The sequence below is a fragment of the Alexandromys fortis genome, unplaced genomic scaffold (genome assembly GCF_014885135.2).
Source record: "Alexandromys fortis isolate MF-2015 unplaced genomic scaffold, M_Fortis_MF-2015_v1.1 scaffold_80, whole genome shotgun sequence".
Lineage (NCBI taxonomy): Eukaryota > Metazoa > Chordata > Mammalia > Rodentia > Cricetidae > Alexandromys > Alexandromys fortis.
The window spans coordinates 4929875-4948887 of record NW_026068174.1 but is presented as its reverse complement, the minus strand read 5'-3'; the positions used below and the strand labels follow the sequence as shown (position 1 = coordinate 4948887).

At 42.7% G+C, this 19013-nt stretch overlaps 1 protein-coding gene across 4 annotated transcripts in view; it reads left to right on the top strand.

Annotated features, from left to right (window-relative positions):
* Positions 1-19013, top strand: part of Fam222b (family with sequence similarity 222 member B) — a 57199-nt gene that overhangs the window by 27633 nt on the left and 10553 nt on the right. For 3 of the 4 annotated variants that reach the window (XM_050128591.1, XM_050128594.1, XM_050128592.1), the window contains exon 2: positions 18451-18572. In XM_050128591.1, the coding sequence (XP_049984548.1) occupies positions 18491-18572 (82 nt within the window). In that variant the 5' untranslated portion in view covers positions 18451-18490. Of the gene's footprint in view, positions 1-1909; positions 2030-18450; positions 18573-19013 lie in introns of all 4 variants that reach the window. The other variant, XM_050128593.1, reaches the window with a different exon arrangement.

The following is a 19013-nucleotide window of genomic DNA, read 5'->3' as shown; positions in this document are numbered from 1 at the left end:
TTTTCTTTTTTTTTTTTTTTTTTTTTTTTCCTGAGTAGCCCTGGCTGGCCTCCAACTCGGAGATCCACCTGACTCTGTCTCCTAAATGCTGGGATTAAAAGTGTGTGCCATCACCACCCAGTTTAATTGTGCATTTTCAATTAAAGGTGTTTGGGACCAGTGTTATTTTAATGTTGATTAGCAAAGAGCTCTTTGAGAAGAGATGAATACTAATTTCTTGACAACATTTTGTTATAAATATTAATAAAAATGATTCATTTACTTTAATAATCTAGGTTTAATTTCCAATGATTGTTGTATCTGGAGATCAGTTTTGAAGATATAATTGATGTTCCACAGCTGTATCATAGTTTTAGCTGGATGAGTAATTTTTCTTCATGATTTATTTTATCTCTAGCCAATTAGGAACAATTGGGATGAAAAATAAGAGGCTTGGGATGTAGCTTAGTTGGTAGAGTGCTTGCTTAGCATCCAGGATGCTTTAGGGAAATGGTGGAAAAACAAAGGTTAGAACTTCAAGGCCAACCTGGGCTACATGAAACCTTGACCTAAAACAAGAAAAATGGAAATGATGGGACAGGAAGTCATCTCAGTTATGGAAACACAGACCAGGAAATGAACTTTCTGTCTCCACATATATGTATACACATGCATATACAAACACATATTTTATATACGAAACATTTCGAGTATTCTTAGTATAGAATTATCTACAAAAAGGAAAGTCACAATAGTCCTGTGTTAGCTCTGCAATTTTTCATGTATTATGCTTTTATTCCCTAAAGTCTGAATTATGTTTACATTGGGAAGGGAAGAGGGTCCTCCAAATGTTGTCTTACCTAACTGGTTACTGAAAATGCAATGTCAAAATCATGGGCATCTAGTGTTTAGAATAAATTTCTATCTGTCTGTCTGTCTGTCTGTCTGTCTGTCTGTCTGTCTATCTATCTATCTTGTCTGTCTGTCTGTCTGTCTATCTATCTTCAAGACAGGGTTTCTCTGTGTAAGCGTCTTCCCTGTCTTGGAACTCACTCTGGATGGAGTTCGCCAGGCTGGCCTCTGCCTCCTGAGTGCTGGGATTAAAGGTGTACACCACTACCGCCCGGCTATTTATTTTTCTTGTTTGAGTCCAGGTCTCATTATATGGTTCTGGCTGGCTTGGGATTCAGTACATTGACCAGGCTGTCATCAAACTCAAGAGGGCATCTGCCTTTGCCTTCCCAGTTCTGGGATTATAGATGTGATCCATAATCCCTGTGAAGTTTGCTTTGCTCTCTAGCAGGGTGGGGAAGTAGTGAGAAGGCCACTGTGGTGCTTTGGTTTGTTTGCCCTCTTTTCTTTTCTCAGGTGTAAACAATTTAAAAGGCTTTTTATAAAGTTATGTTATACTTTGCTCCCTGCTTTTTGTTTTAGTTTTGAGATAGGGTCTCACTGTGCAGCTCAGTGTGGCCTTAGGGTGTATGTGTCTGTGTGCACGTGCAGGTACAGGTCTTACGTGTAGCTCAATGTGGCCTTAGGGTGTATGTGTCTGTGTGCACATGCATATACAGGTCTTACGTGTAGCTCAGTGTGGCCTTAGGGTGTATGTGTCTGTGTGCACGTGCATGTACAGGTTTTCTGGTCCAGGTGCCTCATGTAGAGTCCAGAGGTTGACATCAAAATGTTTTCTTCAGGGGCTGTAGAGATGGCTCGGAGGTTGAGAGCATTGCCTACTCTTCCAAGGGTCCTGAGTTCAATTCCCAGCAACCACATGGTGGCTCACAACCATCTGTTATGGGTCTGGTGCCCTCTTCTGGCCTGCAGGCATACACACAAACAGAGTATTGTATACATAATAAATAAATATTTTAAAAAATGTTTTCTTCAAATGGCTTCTTTATCTTTTTTTTTTTCCCTTTGGTTTTTCAAGACAGGGTTTCTCTGTACCTTTGGAGCCTGTCCTGTCTGTCTTGGAACTCACTGTGTAGACCAGGCTGATCTCGAACTCAGAAATCCGCCTGTCTCTTCCTCCCAAGTGCTAGGATTAAAGGTATGTGCCACTACCTACTGGCTACCTTTCCCCCCCCCCCAAAGATTTTAAAATTTTTATCTTATGTGTATAGATGTTCTGTCTGAATATATATTATGTGAACCATGTGAGTGCCTAGTGTTCCTGAAGCCCAGAGGAGAGCATGAGGTACCCTGAAACTAGTGTTAATAGACAAGTAGTTGTTAGTTGCTGTGTGGGTGCATGAAATTGAACCCAGGGAGAGCAACCAATGTTGTTAGCCATTGAGCTTACAGCTCCTTTACCTTATTTTTTGAGTTAGGTATTCTTACTAGACCTGAACCTTGCTGATTTGGGCAGAGCAAGCTCCCACCCATCCTCCTAGATCTGCCTGTTTCTGCCGCCTGGCTCTGAGTTATAGCCATTCTCTGCTGCACCTGGCTTTTATGTGGATGTTGGGAACCCAAATTCAGGATCTCGTTGTTGCTTGACTTTAGCTTTCTTTCTTTCTTTCTTTCTTTCTTTCTTTCTTTCTTTCTTTCTTTCTTTCGCTTTATTTGTTTTTTGAGACAGGGTCTCTGTGTGATTCTGTCTTGGAACTTGCTTTTTATGTAGACCAGGCTGGCCTGGAACTCTGCCTCATAAGTGTTGGGGTCAAAGGTGTGCGTCATGCCTGGCTCCCAGATTCATGTCTTTATGCTTGTACAGCAAGGAATTTACCCAGTGAGCCATTTCCTCTCCTCTGGCCTCGAACTCTGATCCTTCTGCTTTAGACTACCAAGGGCTGGGATTATAGTCTTTTCTTACTATATTAATTTTGTAGTACATGTAGGTGCAGAACTCTGCCACCTGAGTTATACTCCAGATCTAGCAAGCCTGTTTTCTTGTCTGGTTGTGCAGTCAGTAATTTGCGTGGTGCAAATTAGTTGGGGTTCCCCAAAGAATTTTTCCCTGGAGGCAAGAGGCTATGTATAGAACTACTAATGGTGTATCTGCACTTGTCTTCAGGTATCATTGAAATGGCTTGGAAACTCAGATTTATCTTCAAGGAAACAATTATGCAAAGCTTTGACTTGTTTACTGCTTGAAGAGGCAGTGCTGCTGAAGTTGAAGTAACTCACTGAATTTTCTTTAGCGATGTGTTTATATCCATTCTGTTTATCTCTGTGACTTGCAGCTTAGATTGTTAAAAAAAAAAAAAAGGCCTTATGTTCTCTTTAAGGGGAGACTTTAGTTTAATGTGTGAAGTATAAAGTGATCCCTTGAGAAGGTGAAGGAAGGAAGCATTGGACCCGTGGCTTTGTTTAATTCCCATAGTAATCTGCTTGGAAGTGATAAAGTTTGGAACTGGGAAAAACTTACTCAATGTAAGAAAATCTTACAGGTAAAAAAATACCTGAGGATGCTGCTTTAGAGTGCGGCTTAGATAGAGACAGAAAGCATTCTTATGGAGATGTGTCTGGTGCCAGTGGACCAGGCTGGCCTCAGACTCACAGAGATCCACCTTTTCTCCACCTGCCCCCCCAAAAGCAGGGATTAAAGAAGTGCGCCACCACCACCTGGCAACAGGTCGGTTCTTGATGAGGATCAGAGCTGCCTTTCTAATGATGTTGCCTTTTAAGAATTTTTGCTGATTCACAGAAAAAGGGTGGTTAAGAGCCCTGACTGCTCTTCCAGAGAGCCTGGGTTCAATTCCCAACATCCTCATGGCAGCTCACAGCTGTCTGTAACTCCAGTTCTAGGTCATCCAACCTAGATTTGAATAAATGCAGAAACACCAATGCACATAAAAGTTAATTTTAAAAGAAGCTTGTTGAGTGTGTGTATGTGTGTTATTCAGTGCCTACGCATAGCCAGTCTAGTCTGCCTGCCTGTAATCCTAGCAATCAGCAGGCTAAGATAGGATTCTAAGTTTGAGCCTGGCCTGGGCTATGTAAGGAGACTATAAAGAAACATGTAATTAATAAATTAATCAAGTAAACAGCCAACCATAGTGATAGATTTCACTTAAGCAAGGAATTTGTGTTTGGGGTCGGGTGGTGGATGAGTTTGCTCTGTGCTATTAGATCACACTGTGTTTGAATAACTCTGGTTTTGTAGCTAGTGAGACAGTGAGCTACCATATTCATTTTGGAAACGGGCCAATGATAACACTGCCCTTGGGCCTGGATGGATGGGAAAATAGGACAGTAAACAATTGAGGGTATAAATAATGAATCTGCCTACTGAGTCTTGATAGAGCGAGAGAGATTATCTTCGAAGCTGTTAGTCTGTCAGTGAGAGAAGATGAGGCCACTGAATTAATTACCTGGACTATGTTACTGCATACATTATGGGATTGCTAGAGCCGTTCAAAACAGAGTTACCTTTCAATTAAAAAAGAGATTATTTGATGCATATGGGAGTTTTGTCTGCATACATGTTTGTGTACTGTGATATGCCCAGTGTCCTCAGAGGCCAGAAGACGGTGTTAGATGCCTTCGAACTGAAGTTGTAGAGGGTTGTTAGCTGCCATCTTGGTGCCATGATTCAGACCCCAGGTCCTCTAGAAGAGCAGTCAGTACTCTTAACCACTGGATCATCTGTTCATCCCCAAAGTTACCTTTGCATTATAGATTTATCTTTTATTTCTTCGACCAAATAAATCAAATTTTTTAACTCTTTAGAATGCAAGCCTTTGCTTCCTTCCCCCCCAACCTTGGTTTTCTGTGAGCACTGAGCAGTCTTTTGTTATCAAAATCTTAGCCCTCTGCTCAATGAAAAATTTTATTATTTGCAAATTATGAGACAAATGAAAAGGCCTGGGTCTGCCTTAAAGAAGTTCTTTGGTAACGAGTACAAATCATACTTCAAAATGAAATGTGTTTATAATATATTATACAACTCAGAATAGGTTAAACCAAGTGTTTCTTTAGCTCAAGAATCATTTCTGGTATTAAGTTAAATATTTTTACTTTAAGCTGGACAGGTGACACACGCCTTTAGTGGTGATACATGCCAGCAAAGGCAGGTGAATCTCTTTGTGAGTTCGAGGTCAGCCTAGTCTGCAGAGTGAGTTCCAGGACAGCCAAGGCTACACAAAGAAATCCTGTCTTGAAAAACCTAAATAAATTATAAAATATTTTTTTAAACTTCTAGATTTGTTTTCATCTAATGATTCAATAATTCCATTCTCAGGATTTCCCAAGGTAGTGAAAACCAAGGCTTTGCCAACATCCAGACAGTGTAGTGAGGTCAGACATAGAACTGTGATTTCTTCCCTTCTTGGGGTTTCCAATCCTCCTGCCTCAGTATACTGAGTAATTGAGATTGCAGAACTGAGCCTCATTACTAGAATTACAAACATTTTATCATTTCGATTTTTTTTCTGGATTTTTAACTATTTTCTCCTATAATGTAGAAAAACCTTATTTGAAATTATTTAAAGACAAGAATATAATAACTCAAAGGAAAAGCATGCATATGCCTATCATCCCCAAAGCTCTAGGTTTCATCCCAGCCCTGCAAAAAAATACATCAACAAGTAAAAACTTCCTATTTTACCCCTGAGATGCTGGGGTTTTTTGGTTGTTGTTTTTTTGTTTTTCTTTTTCTTTTTCCTCTGGTTGCCAAGGGAATACAAAGGTCAGGACACTATTACCAATCCGCCTTTAATCCCAGCACTCGGGAGGTAGAGGCAGACAGATCTCTGTGAGTTTGAGGCCCGCCTGCTCTACAAGAGCTAGTTCCAGGACAGGCTCCAAAGCTACAGAGAAACCCTGTCTCAAAAAAGAAAGGAAAAAAAAAAAAAAGCTTTAAGACAACATTGAAACTCTTTGTAAAGTACATATAATATCTTCCTTAAAGAGGTTCTATAGATCTGCAAGCTCAGAATAAGGATCTGTGGGAGGATCCAGTGTGGTCTTGGCCACACAGACAAGCCATTAACCACTTCTGACCCCAGCCTTCTGGGTGGTAAACAAGTTATACATCTCTTCCTTTAAAGAGACAACTCTGTGTGTTTAACATTCCCCTAGTGCTCACCTGTGAGTATAAGAACGTGTGTGTGTGTTGGAGTCTTTCTGTGTATCCCTGGTTGTCCTGTGTCTTGCTAGACCAGGCTGACTTCGAGCTCAGACCCTCCTGCCTCTGCCTCTCAAGTGCTGGGATTAAAATTGTCTGCCACTACTATTACATCTACATCTTTGATTTTTTTTCTTTTTTAACAATTTTATTTACATATTCGCTGGAAATTTTGTTCTCTTTTGTATTCCTAATATACAGTATTGCCACAACACCTGGTACACCTGATACAAGGTGACTCAGTAAATGATTGATGTCTTTATAAATGTGTTTGTTTCAGGCTATCTACCTTCAGTAAATATACTACAATTTCTAGACACCCCCCCTTTTTTTTTTTTTTTTTGGCTTTTCAAGACAGGCTTTCTCTGTGAAACAGTCCTGTCTGTCTTGGAACTATGTGTGTAGTTCAGGCTGGCCTCAAACTCACAGAGAAGACGTGTACCACCACTCCCTCACTTATAATTTTTAAATCTCTCAGGTATGATTAGACTTTAATTTCACATCAGATAGTCTCGCCCCCCTTTATGTAGAATTGTGTTTGAATGTTCTCTAGCTGATATATATTACAAGTTACAAATATATTTAAATTTAAAAAGTAGAAAAGGGGGATTTATTCAGTGTAGCCACCACATTGTGAAAAAGGCCAAAGAGATCTGGTGACCCCATAAATCTATCCTTGGATCCTGAAGTGAGAGTGTAGGTCCAGTCTTGATCAAGGTATGGTACAGCACACCATTGGCCCATTATTGTCTCTGAATTTATAATCTCTCCTGCAGAGAAGAGTTTCTGTGGTACCTGGCCCAGGCTTTTCATGAGATTCCTGGGGAAATCCCAACTTCCTCGGGGTTCCACTGCTTTAATGGTCTGCTAGCTAAGTGTCTGTTTAGAATATATTTCTGTCAAATTGGCTAACGTGCTCTACCTTTCACACCTGGTTTTGAAGTGGTATATGTCTATGAAACAAATCTAGCGAACTGCCGGGAGCTCGGCTGGAATGCATTTAGTTAATACCAGCTAGCAGTGTAGAAGATCGTTTTTTCCTCCTAACCTCTTGGCTTTTAGTTTCTTTTTGAAGGGATGTACAATCAACTCCATCTTGTGGGTTTGAGACAGAGTCTTGCCCTGATGCCTAGGCTGGTCTCAAACTTAGGATCCTCCTGCTTCAGTTTCCCCAGCGCTAGTATAGCAGGCAAGGGTTGCCGTGCATGGCATGGCTTCATTTTAAATTCCTCCAGCCCCCTCTCTTCTCTGACCAGTATTCTCAGAAGACTTGTTGATTACCCGCCTGCTGGCTTGTTCTCCATCTCTCATGGCACCAGCACAGGGTCTGTCCCAGTTGGTCTCAGGTTCATTCTGTCTGTCCTGTGGGCAGTTCCTAGCATCTCAAAAAAACGTTTGTTCAAGATCCCTTTCCGAAGCTGCACTTGCATTAATTTTAGACCTTCCATAGCACGAGAGTCACATAGAACATTCAGCAGTGCTGCGCTTCGGAACTGTTGACTGCATGGTTAATGGATGACTAGGAAAGAACAACCAAATTTTAAATGTATTTTAGGGCTCTGTTGCCTAATTTTAACTCAGGAGTATTTTTATTTTATTTTATTTTTAAACAAAGATCAAAAGCTTAAAAAAATCTGCCAGCTGTAGTGGTACATGCCTTTAATCTCAGCACTTGAGTGGCAGAGGCAGGTGGGTCTTTGTAGGTTCCAGGACACAGCCAGAGGGACATCCTGTCCTGAAAAACCCTAATAATCCTCAGCAGCACCCCATGTTTCTAATGATAACGAGACAAATTCGTTTTGTTTATAAAATTATTTCATGTATTCTTTGGTAATTTTTTACGTGTGAAAGATGCATTCCCCTCCTTTACTCTTCCATCTTGCCATCTCGTGTATCCCCAACAGGCCCCCCTCCCCACTTCATGTTTTCTCCTCTTTTAAAGCCCACTGAGTCCAATTAATATTGCTTGTTGGAACGCGTACTAATCTTGTTGGCTTGATCTTGGGCAGGTCACCAAGTTGCAGGGGATTCACAAGGGCTAGGACCTTTATAGAACATGGTGTTTATTTGCACGCTCCTGCCCATTCTCTGGTTTTTACATCTTTACGGGACCCCTCTTCTGTGATGAGGGCTTGATGCACATGCACTGGCTGAACAACCCAGTGCGCTTAGTTTCAGCATTTTGGCTAGTTACGAGTCCCTCACTAATTGCTGCTCACTGCAGAAGAACCTTTCCTGATGTAGGTTGAAGGACTGTGTGTATAAACACAGAACAATTTAGAGGTCTGTTTAGCAAGTCATTGTTACAGGTTACCTGCTAGGGCCTATGACTCACCAAACATGGGCTTCTTAATAGGTTTCCAATATCAGTCTTACTCCCTCCTGTGGAGCAAGTCCCAAATCCAGTCCGAAAGCATTGACCCCCTAACCTTCATGCCTTCATTGTACAAGGGGCGTATCTTGCTTGGTTGGTTGGTATTGTAGAATGTATGGTCGCCATTGATGGCTTTTCTCCTTTCAGCATGCATAGCACCTTAAAGCACTATGGCAGCTCTAGCCAGAAGGGAGGAAGTTTTCAGGTCAGTTCCATCTCGATTTTTCTGTCTTGTAACCGAAATTTTTGCCAGCAAAATGGACTTGCTGTCTAGCCCTGATGTACTACAAAGAGCAATAGCCTGTCCCAGCCTCCTTGCATAATAACTCATAAGGGGGTTTCTCATACTGGGGTGGTTTGAAAGATGGGGTAGGGCACTATTAAGTGTGGCTTTGTTGGATTAGGTATGGCCTTGTTGGAGGAAGTGTGTCACTGTGGGAGTGGCCTTTGAGGTCTACTATGCTCAAACTATGCCCGGTTACACAGTTCACTTCCTGTTGCCTTTGGATCAAGCTCCTTCTCAGTGCCTTCTCCAGCACCATGCCTGTCCCACCATGACAATGGACCCAACTTCTGCTGTAAGCCACCCCAGTTAAATGTTTCCCTTTGTAAGAGTTGCCAGGTCATGGTGTCTCTTCACACTATTTTAATTGTTTTGGGTTTTTTTGTTGTTTGTTTTTTGATTGATTTTTTTTTACACTATTTTTATTACATTTTGAGACAGGACCTCTCTATGTACTCCTGGCTGTTCTGGAACTTGCTATGTAAACCTGAGTGGTCTGGAGTTTTCCAAGGTCTGGAGTAACCCCAGTACTCAAGAGGCAAACCTAGGAGGGCTCCCTAGACTTTAAGGCCAGACTAGACCATGTAACAAGATCTAGCTCAGTAAACAACAACAAAACATGGTCAGGAGGAGAGGGCACATGAGTAAAAGGCACTTGCTGCCAAGTCTGACGTCCTTGGTTCAGTGTCTGGTACCTACACCTACTTGGTGGAAGCAAAGAACTGACTCCTGGTTGTTCTCTGACTCTGCCATGCATGTCTATACACACAGATAGATTTTTCTAAATATAACCAAAATGTGTTTTGTCAGCAATAAATATAAAAATAAATTTCTAGAAAGATCGCACTAAGGGCTAGTTGTGGTGGCACATACTCTTTTTTTAAAAAATTTATTTTATTCAATGTACATTGGTGTGAGGGTGTCTTATCCTTTGGAACTGGAGTTACAGACAGTTGTGAGCTGCCATGTGGGTGCTGGGAATTGGACCCTGGTCTTCAGGAAGAACAGTCAGTGTTCTTAAATGCCGAACTATTTCTTCATCCCTTGGAGAAATTTACCTTTTAATCCCAGCACTTGGGACGTAGAGGTAGGTGGATCTCTGAGAGTTTGAGGCCAGTGTGGTCTACAGAGTGAGTTCCAGGGCAGTCAGGGCTACTAAAGAGTCTGAGTCCCATCTCAGAAAAACGGGGGCCGGGGAGAGTAGCACTTTGACTTGTTTGTGTGTTTGATTTTTATGTTTGTTTGTTTGAGACCGAGTTTCTCTGCGTAGCCCTGGCTGACCTCGAATGCAGAGATCTGCCTGCCTCTACCTCCCAAATGCTAAGAGTAAAGGTGTGCACCACCACCATTTAGATTTTTGTTTATTTGTTGTTTTTTAAACTTCTGTACCAGAGCGGGATCAGCTAGTTGGGATGTCTCATACCTGGAAATGCACAGGCTGTAATGAAGAAGCAGTAGCATCCCTGCAAGCTCAAGGCCTGTGTGGACGACCCAGTCCACCCAGTGCCAGCAGGGCTGTATGGACTAAAAATAGACAGGAAGAGGGGAGTACAGTGCAGAGTGTTTGCCTGACATCTAGACAACTCTGGGATCAAATCCCAGCACCACTCCCAAAAACAAACAAATAAAATCTCTTTATTATAAAGAACTGGAGAGGTGGTTCAGCAGTGAAAAGTCTGCCTGCTTGTCCATAGGACCCAAGTTCAGTTCCCAGCACCCACATAGCTCACGACTCTCTAACTCCAATGCCAGGGGACTCGGTGCCCTCTTCTGACTTTCAGAGGCACCAGGTACTTTGTGGTCCACAGACATGCATGCAGGCAAAACATCTGTATACAAAGAATAAATTTATTAACACAGAAAGGAGGAGTAACCACAAGTCTGACACTACATTCTAGAGGAAATCAGTGTTTTAGAAGAGTAGAGGTGAGTCAGGCCACAGAAATCTTTCATATTTCAAATTTGAAACCGATCATTAATGGTATTTGCCTTTCTAAAAATGAGGTGATGGGGTTATCGTGAGGTTTAGGGATAAGGCTCTTGCCAGTAAGGCGGGTGTCCTCAGTTTGATCCTGGTACCTGTGGTAGAAGGAGAAAACCCAAGTTGCCTTTTCACTTGCTGTATGCATACTATGGCACATGTGCACGCACAAATAAAATGTAATAAAAAACAGGAAAGAATTTATTTTGAATTCTGTTTTTAATGTTTAAGTTATGTTTATGTACACAGTGTGCGTGCAGGAGCCCAAGGAGACAAGAGGCTGTCAGGTCCCCTGGAACTGGAGTTACAGGAGTTGTGAGCTGCCATGTGGGTCCTCTGCAAGGGCAGCAGCATTTCTAACTGAGCCGTCTCTCCAGCCTCCTTGCATAATTCACTAGAACATGCTGGTGGCCCAGAGTGTATACAGCACACAACTTTAGAGCATGGGGACAAGCCCACCATGCTTGCTTTATTTAGGTCGTTCAGGGGGAAGTTAACAGTTCTTAGCAAACTTTAGCTTAATGTAGTTGGCTATTAAATTCATCTTTCTCAGAAGGAGCACTGGTTGAGGATTTTTCTTCCAGCCCAACATGCTGGGCATTAGCTGGAATTGCTGAGTAATTTGCAGAGTGGGAACCATGAGAGCAATTTTGTGTTTGTCCACAATTAGCATTAGTAGTTTCATTTGCTGTCAGATAGAAGGAGCAGGAGAAATGGGCTTTTTGCCAATTTCAGCTTCCCTCCGATTAGGGCGTTAGTTCAATTATGTCCAATTAACTCCTATTGCAGATAGCAGTGATAATTACTTTGAGTCAGTTATCCCAAGGCTGAAGTATGAACTTGATGGATTTTAATGACCACCATGACACAGTTCATTCCCTCTCCGCACTACAGTTATTTCTTTGTCCAGACCTCTTTTATACAAGAGGTCAGAATGTTATAGAAATCTGTCTCACAATTCAAACATACTGTCCTTCTTTTGAAGAGCTGTGTAGAGTCATATTTTAAAAGAATCTATTAGGAACAAGCCTTAATGTTTTTTACATTCTGAGACCATACCCTTGAGTTCACTTCTGCTTATCATAGGAGACTAGCCCAAGATAGAACTAAATGTCATTCTTAGCAGTATGTGCTAATTATAAGATTATAGTAATTTGCAAGAACAGGCTGGTCTCTGGTTGTATTTTAAGTTCTGTCCTGAGTACAAAGGAAAACTTTTTGATTATTTTTAAAATCAGTAGGATGCTAAGGCTATGCTTCCCGGCTCTGAAGGTATATTACTATTTACTGACAGTCTCCTAACCCAGCCTGGCTTCCCACCTGGCGTGCAGCTGAGAATGACCTTGTACTTCTGATCCTCTAGTCTTCACTTCTCAAGTGCCGGTATTAGAGTTGTGAAACACCATGCTGAGTGTTTGGTGCTGGGTCTCCTGCATGCTAGACAAGCACCCAGCCAACTCATTTTATAATGGTCTCTTTTCCACCACCAACCCCCCCCCCCACACACACACACACATAGGGTTTCTATGTGTAGCCCTTGCTGTCCTGGAGCTTGCTCAAGAAAATGGCCCCATAGACTTGCCTACAGGCCAATCTTCTGGAGATGTTTTTCTCAGTTAAGATTCCCTCTTCCCAGATACAGGTAGGTTTGTGTCAAGTTGACAGAAACCAACCAGGAAACCCCTCCCTCTTCTGCCTCCTCCATTCTCTCCTGTCTTTTTGACAGAGGCTCATGTAGTACAGGTTAACCTCTAACTCAGCATGTAGCTGGAGCTAGCCTTGAACCTGGCCTAGGTCCACAGGAGCGTGTCATTGCCCAAAGTTTAGGGTTTGGTTTGGGTTTTTTTTTCATTACTCAATTGTTGTACTACTTCCGTATGTTTAGTAGTTGTTCATCTCTCTCCACCAGTGTCTTTGGTAGGAGTCGTACCCGTACCCTCTGGCACACACTCTGTTCCTATAGATCCTTTCTTTTTGAACTATTCATAAATCTTCAGCATCTGTTCTGTTTTGTTTAAGTCAACTCTGCAGTTTTGATAAACAGCCTTTTTATGTGCAGTGAGAATCAGTGTTACTTACTAAATATAGCAAAAATAAAAGTTTATAAAAGGTTACAAATGCCCCTCGAAATGTTTATAAACCCACAGGTATAGTTTATGAAACACTTCTTTTCTTCCTTTTTTTCTTGTTTCTTTTTCTTTTTGTTCTTTTTTTTTTTTTAAGATTTATTTATGTATACAACATTCTGCCTCTGTGTATGCCTGCACGCCAGAGGAGGGCACCAGATCTCAGTACAGATGGTTGTGAGCCACCATGTGGTTGCTGGGAATTGGACTCAGGACCTTTGGAAGAGCAGCCAGTGTTCTTAACCTCTGAGCCATCTCTCCAGCTCCCTGTTTTGTTTTTTTTTTTGTTTTTTTTTTTTTTTTTTTTTGAGACAGGGTTTCTCTGTGTAGCTTTGGTGCCTGTCCTGGAACTCACTCTGTAGTCCAGGCTGGCCTCAAACTCTCCTCCCTGTCTCCTGTCTCTGCCTCCCACGTGCTGGAATTAAAGACATGCACCACCACTGCCTGGCTTTTTATTTTTCAAGGCAGGGTTTCACAGCCCTGGCTGTCCTGGAACTCACTCTCTAGACCAGGCTGGCCTTGAACTAGGTGACTACCTGCTTCTGCCTCCTGAGTACTGGGATTAAAGGTATTCCCACCACTGCCCGGCTTTGATGAGACACTTCCAGCACAGATGAGAAAGACGCCTGTGCGCTGGAGCACCATCAGGTGTCATGATGGATGCCGATGCCGTGGACCTAGAACATGGCTATCCACAACCTCAAAATGGCGTCTAGGCTGTTTCCAAGTAACACCTTGTGAGTTGTGTACTTAGAATAGAACAAGCTTTCCGAGTGACCTTTTTGTCACCCTTCACACTTGGAAGTCACATCTAGACTGGATTAGTGACCTTGGTAAGGGAGTTACCTGTGGAATTCTGGCCTTTTGTGCTTGTGTGCCATTGTGAGGAAGAGGAAAAGGCTATAAATGTGCAGCTTACATTGCTGACCTCCAAACACTGCTTTGCCAGAGCCTACCATTGCTAAGGTTGTAAAAGCCCTTTTTAATTCAGGTTATGACTGCAGTCTGTAAAATTACATAGACTGTAGCTGAACTGAGGAACCTTTTTCCTTCTTAAAGGTAGCGACTTGAGTATAAGCCAAGCTGGCCTTGAATTTGCAACAGTACTCCTGCCTTGACTTTGTAGTGCAGGAATTATAGGCATGCACCACACCAGGCTTTCTTGAAAGCTGTGTGGGGACTGAAGAGATAGCCCAATGGTTAGAGCATCTGTGTCAAGTAGCTCACAACTGCCTCTAATTTCAGGTCTAGGGAGGTCTGACACCTGCCTTCTGTAGCACCTTTACATGAGTATTACATGAATATATCTATGCGTTCACACGCAGAATTTTAAAAACAAAAAAGACAAATCTTAGAAATAGCCTGCCTGGCTGAGCAGTGGTGGCTTTAATATTTTTAATCCCAGCACTCAGGAGGCAGAGGCAGGTGGATCTCTGAGTCTGAGGAGAGCCTGGTCTACAGAGCGAGTTCCAGGACAAACTGCACAGTGAAACCCTATCTCGAAAAACAAACAAATAAAACAACTTGTCTGCCCGACATCTGTTGTGCTTTGCCATAGTCAGTGCCGAGTTAAAGGACTCTGGGGGCACATGCCTTAAATGTGCGTGGGTGGAGGCAGAATCAGGCAGATCTCCGTGAGTTCAAGGCCAGGCTGGCCGGCCAGTGCTAGATAGTAAGACTCTCAAAAACAAAATGGATCCCAGCACTGGGGAGGCAGAGGCAGGCGGATCTCTGTGAGTTTAAGACCAGCCTGGTTGGTCTACAGAGCTAGTTCCAGGACAGGCTCCAAAGCCGCAGAGAAACCCTGTCTCGAAAAACCAAAAGAAAAAAAAAATGGAACAAAAAAGACTAAATATTCTAAAACGTAAAAATCTTCTATCTCTATCATTTGTGCCGACCATTGGGAGTTTTAGTAGTGCACCAAGTTAGGTGCTAGAGTGCTTTCCTAGATGTGAAGATACAGGCAAGCTACCAGCCTCAGTTTCTCCCGGAGGTGATTGTTCTGTTACCCAGAAGCTTTTCATGGGGGACTAGGAGCCTTGAAAACCAAGTGCTACATGATTGTAATCTTGAGTAATATTTCATCCACATAGTTTGACACCTTCCGAAGGACATTGTGGAAGATGATAAGAATCCAGCCTGTGTCTTACCTTAAGGAAGAAGTTTATCATAGTGTCTGCTTTTCACTTTCTCTGGGGGAAAACCAACAGACTTAATTCAGACATAAATAAGCTTTGTTTTGTGTATACCAGAAGAGTATACTGTGTGCAGTCTTCACCCCTCCCCCTTGGTTTTTTGTTTTGTTTTTCAAGACAGGATCGCTCTTTGTAGCCCTGGCTGTCCTGGAACTTGTTGTGTAGACCAGGCCGGCCTCGAACTCAAAGATCCACCTGCCTCTGCCTCAAAATTTCTGGAATAAAGGTACACCTGACTCCATCTGTAGTCTTAAAGTAGTTTTCAGGGCCAGGCAATAGCAGAAGTGCCTATAGATACTGCCTCAGAGTTCACAGAATCGAGACATCTCTTCATTTTCAGGACCTGGCATTTTATAGATGAGGAATGAGATGACTCATTAAATCCCAGAAACAAAGCACTGAGTGAGTATTTACTCGTGGGAATACAGTTACAGTGTTAATCCCAGTTTTTCTCAGCATAATGGTAGGAGAGGTGACTCTGTCTCTTGGAGTTCCCTGTGTGTCTTGGTTGACGAATGGGACATTTATAACTTTGAAGAATCAGAAATGTGCAGTGTTCCTCATTTGGGTGTAGTTGACCAGAACCTGGAACAGGGTTCCTCAACCATTATGAATATTGATCAACCAAACCACATTCAACTAAATAACGCACAACCATAAGGGTAAATGCTTATTGGATGGTCTGGTAGCAGTGTTCTGACAATAAGCGACTCACATAGATGAACCCTAAAAGCCAAGATTTCTTTAATATTGCAAGGTTTTCTTTTGTATCTATGTTATTGTAGAACATATATTTCAAGGGCTGGTGATGTATCTCAGTAGTTGGTCATTTTCCTAGATTGCATAAGAAATCTTATGTGCTCCAGAGCCACACACACACACACCTGGCCTTCAGAATTCAAGCTTGTTATATGATATAATGAACATATTTGTAAAACCTGTACTAGTTGTCTCCAACCAATGTAACTTGGTTATTTACGTTTTTTAGGGACATTCATTTTTATTCAACAGAGATTAAAATATCGGTAGGTAGTACAGGCTAGCTTGGAATTTAGCATCCTCCTGCCTTTACCTCTGTGGTGCTGGAATTATAGGAGCTCAATAGGTGTCCTTTGTTTTATTTGAGGTGTTTCTACTATACCTGAATTGTTTTGTGTTGTTCTTGAGACAAGTTCACATTCTGTGGTTCGGATTAGTCTGAAAGTCATGATTCTCCTGTGTCAGCCTGTGTAGTGCAGGGCTCGTGTGCCCCCATCTGTGGGGAGGGTCTAATCATAGAAGGATGTTGAGTTTTGTCAGCGGATAGTGTGTCTTTCATTTGATTAATGTGGTTCGTCTTTAGGTTTATGTATGTCGAATCATCTTTCCGTCCTTAATATAAACCCCACTTGGTTGCGGCAGGTGATTTTTGTAGGGAATTTTTCTGTGTGTGTTCACCAGGGATAGTCTCCTGGAGGTTTGTTTTGTTTTAAGCATTCATTTGTGTGAACGGTGTGGGTGCTTCCATGGCACAGAGTGTCAGTTCTCTCCTTCATCATGTGGTAGCTGGAGATGGAACTCAGATTAGCAGGAGGTGCCTTTACCTGCTCGGCCTTTCATCTTCCTGGCCCTCCCTGAGGTTTCCTTACGGTGTTCTTGCCCTGCTCTGGTGTCAGGGCAGTGCTAGCCCATGCAGTGAGTTTGAAACCTTTCCTCTTGTAGTTTTCAGAAGTGCCTGACAAGACTGGCACCAGTTGTTCATTGAGTGGTTAGTAGCATCCTCCTGGTTTCTTCTCAGTGTCTTGCTCTGGGCACAAAGTCAAATATTTATGAGCAAAATCCCACCCAGTCTGACAGCTCTGCCCTTGATTATGAATGTGATTTAAAGCACTCCTTCTCTGTGTAGCTCTGCTCAGGTTGCAGTGACCACTCCCGACCGGGTTCAGAATTCAGGCCTGTTCTGTAATGGAAGGTGGATGGGTAGCTGCTTGCAGTGGTGGCCTACTCATGTTTTTAGGACACTCATCCGTGGAGATTAAAATACAGAAACAAATGATACTTTTCAACGTAGTGTAAAACTAGCACATCTACCAGGGCAGAGTATAATGACAGACAGAAACTGAAAGCTCGTGCCTTGCAGACCTGAGAGCCAGGGCTCAGTAGTCAGGAGTGGAAGAGAACTGCAGCCCAGGGTTGTTCTCTCATTTCCAGAGTGCGCTTTGTGACACGTGTGTGCCCTCACATTACCAATAGTAAGGAAAACCTCCTAAAAATAGGTAAAATTTGTGTCCAGGCCTTCTTTTCCTTTTGGATATAGGCATTTTAATAGCCTCTAACTGTGTACACACACACACACAGAGGCCTGGACCAGCCCATCCTCCACCTGCGCCAACACTTCTCACACATGCACACACACTAAAAGTAGATTTCCAAACTTCTCAAACTCCATGTGTTCAGCACCAGCACAAACATAATTTGTAGCAGTCTACAATGTCAACAAAGTCAGGAGTGTGAACAGAAAAAGTGTTAGAAGAAAATACAGCTGCTTGGTTTTTGTTTTTTGTTTTTTTTGAGTCCAGTATGGGTGAACATAAACAGGGATTCAGATTGCCCTGAATATTATGTTCCAAGTAGAAATAGTCTCATAAACTTTATCGTCACATAACCAAGACAGTCATGAGTAAATGCATTGATGGAAATGTCGCTAGGGGAGGCAAACAAACAAGTCAACAAAGCTTCCTGATTAGCGGACTGAAGGTAATCCAACATCATTGCAGCCCTGGATCCGCAGCATTCCACCTCCACAGTGAGGAAGTCAGTCAGTCCATCTGCAGGGTCTGCAGTGTAGGTGTAGTTTTTTCAGAGACTGAATTGGGAGAACAAGGAATCACAGACTTTGGCTACATTAAAAGCCCATCCCAAGACGGGTGGTGGTGCAAACCTTTAATCCCAAAGCTTTGGAGACAGAGACAGGCAGATCTCTGAGTTCAAGGCTAGTCTGATCTACAGAGTGATTTCCAGGATAGCCAGGACCACACAGAGAAACCCTGTCTTGAAAAAGAAAAAAAAAAATCAGGTGTGAAATGTCTTTGAAATCCTTCACTGTACTTCTAGAAGCACTGCATTGCCCTGGTCTCCAAAACTGCAGGCCTAATCCTGCAAAGCCAGCGCTCTTAGAATTTGGAAGCGTTACAAAGACGTGTGTTTACGTTGCTAGCTCTCGCCCGTTTTATTCCTTCACTCACACATGTACCGAGTGCAGTATCACTTTTGCTGTGTTAATGGTTGAGAGTGAACCGTTGCTACAGACAGAATTCTAGGTAAGTTTTTAACCATCATGCTGTTAATTAAGTTGCTTATTTGTCCACACTTTGCACTCTGCCTCCCATATCAGATGTCCTTGTACCTTCCTTGAAGAAGTTGCCCTACGTCCCATGACCTTACTCTTTGTTGTTCATTACAGTGTGAGCCACTGCCCCATGTTGTGTTGATGCTGGTCTGCCATGCTAGCCTGTCTACCCGGGCCAGGTGATCTGCCCTTTCAGCTTCTTTCTCACACGCAGATGAACACTGGACTTCAGAAATGTAAGTAGGCTGGATTCCCACGGAAGGGTGTGCGCTTCTGTTTTGTCCTACATGAGGGCTGTCCCAGCATCACGTCTGTGATGCACTGACCATGACTTTTGCTACTTCCAAGATATTCATGAGCTGACATTGCTGGACAGCAGGCACAAAGGCCCTGTCTGTCAGCAGTGCGAGATACTTTTAGATCCTACAGTTCCCAGTGCGTATGAACTTGTTACTGGCAGCCTTCTGCTCACAGCAAAGCCACAAGCGCTTCAGTGGATGTGTATCATAGGACCCTTCAAAGAAATGTTCCCTTTGAACCCTGAGAGCAGCTGACTGAAAACTCATTGTCCAGCTCACTTTTGTATCTAAAGTGACTGTGTACACTGTTGGTGATTTCTTGATCTCTGAATATGGTCTGCCATGGAAACAGACAGCTCTCTTTGGCTTTGCTCTCTG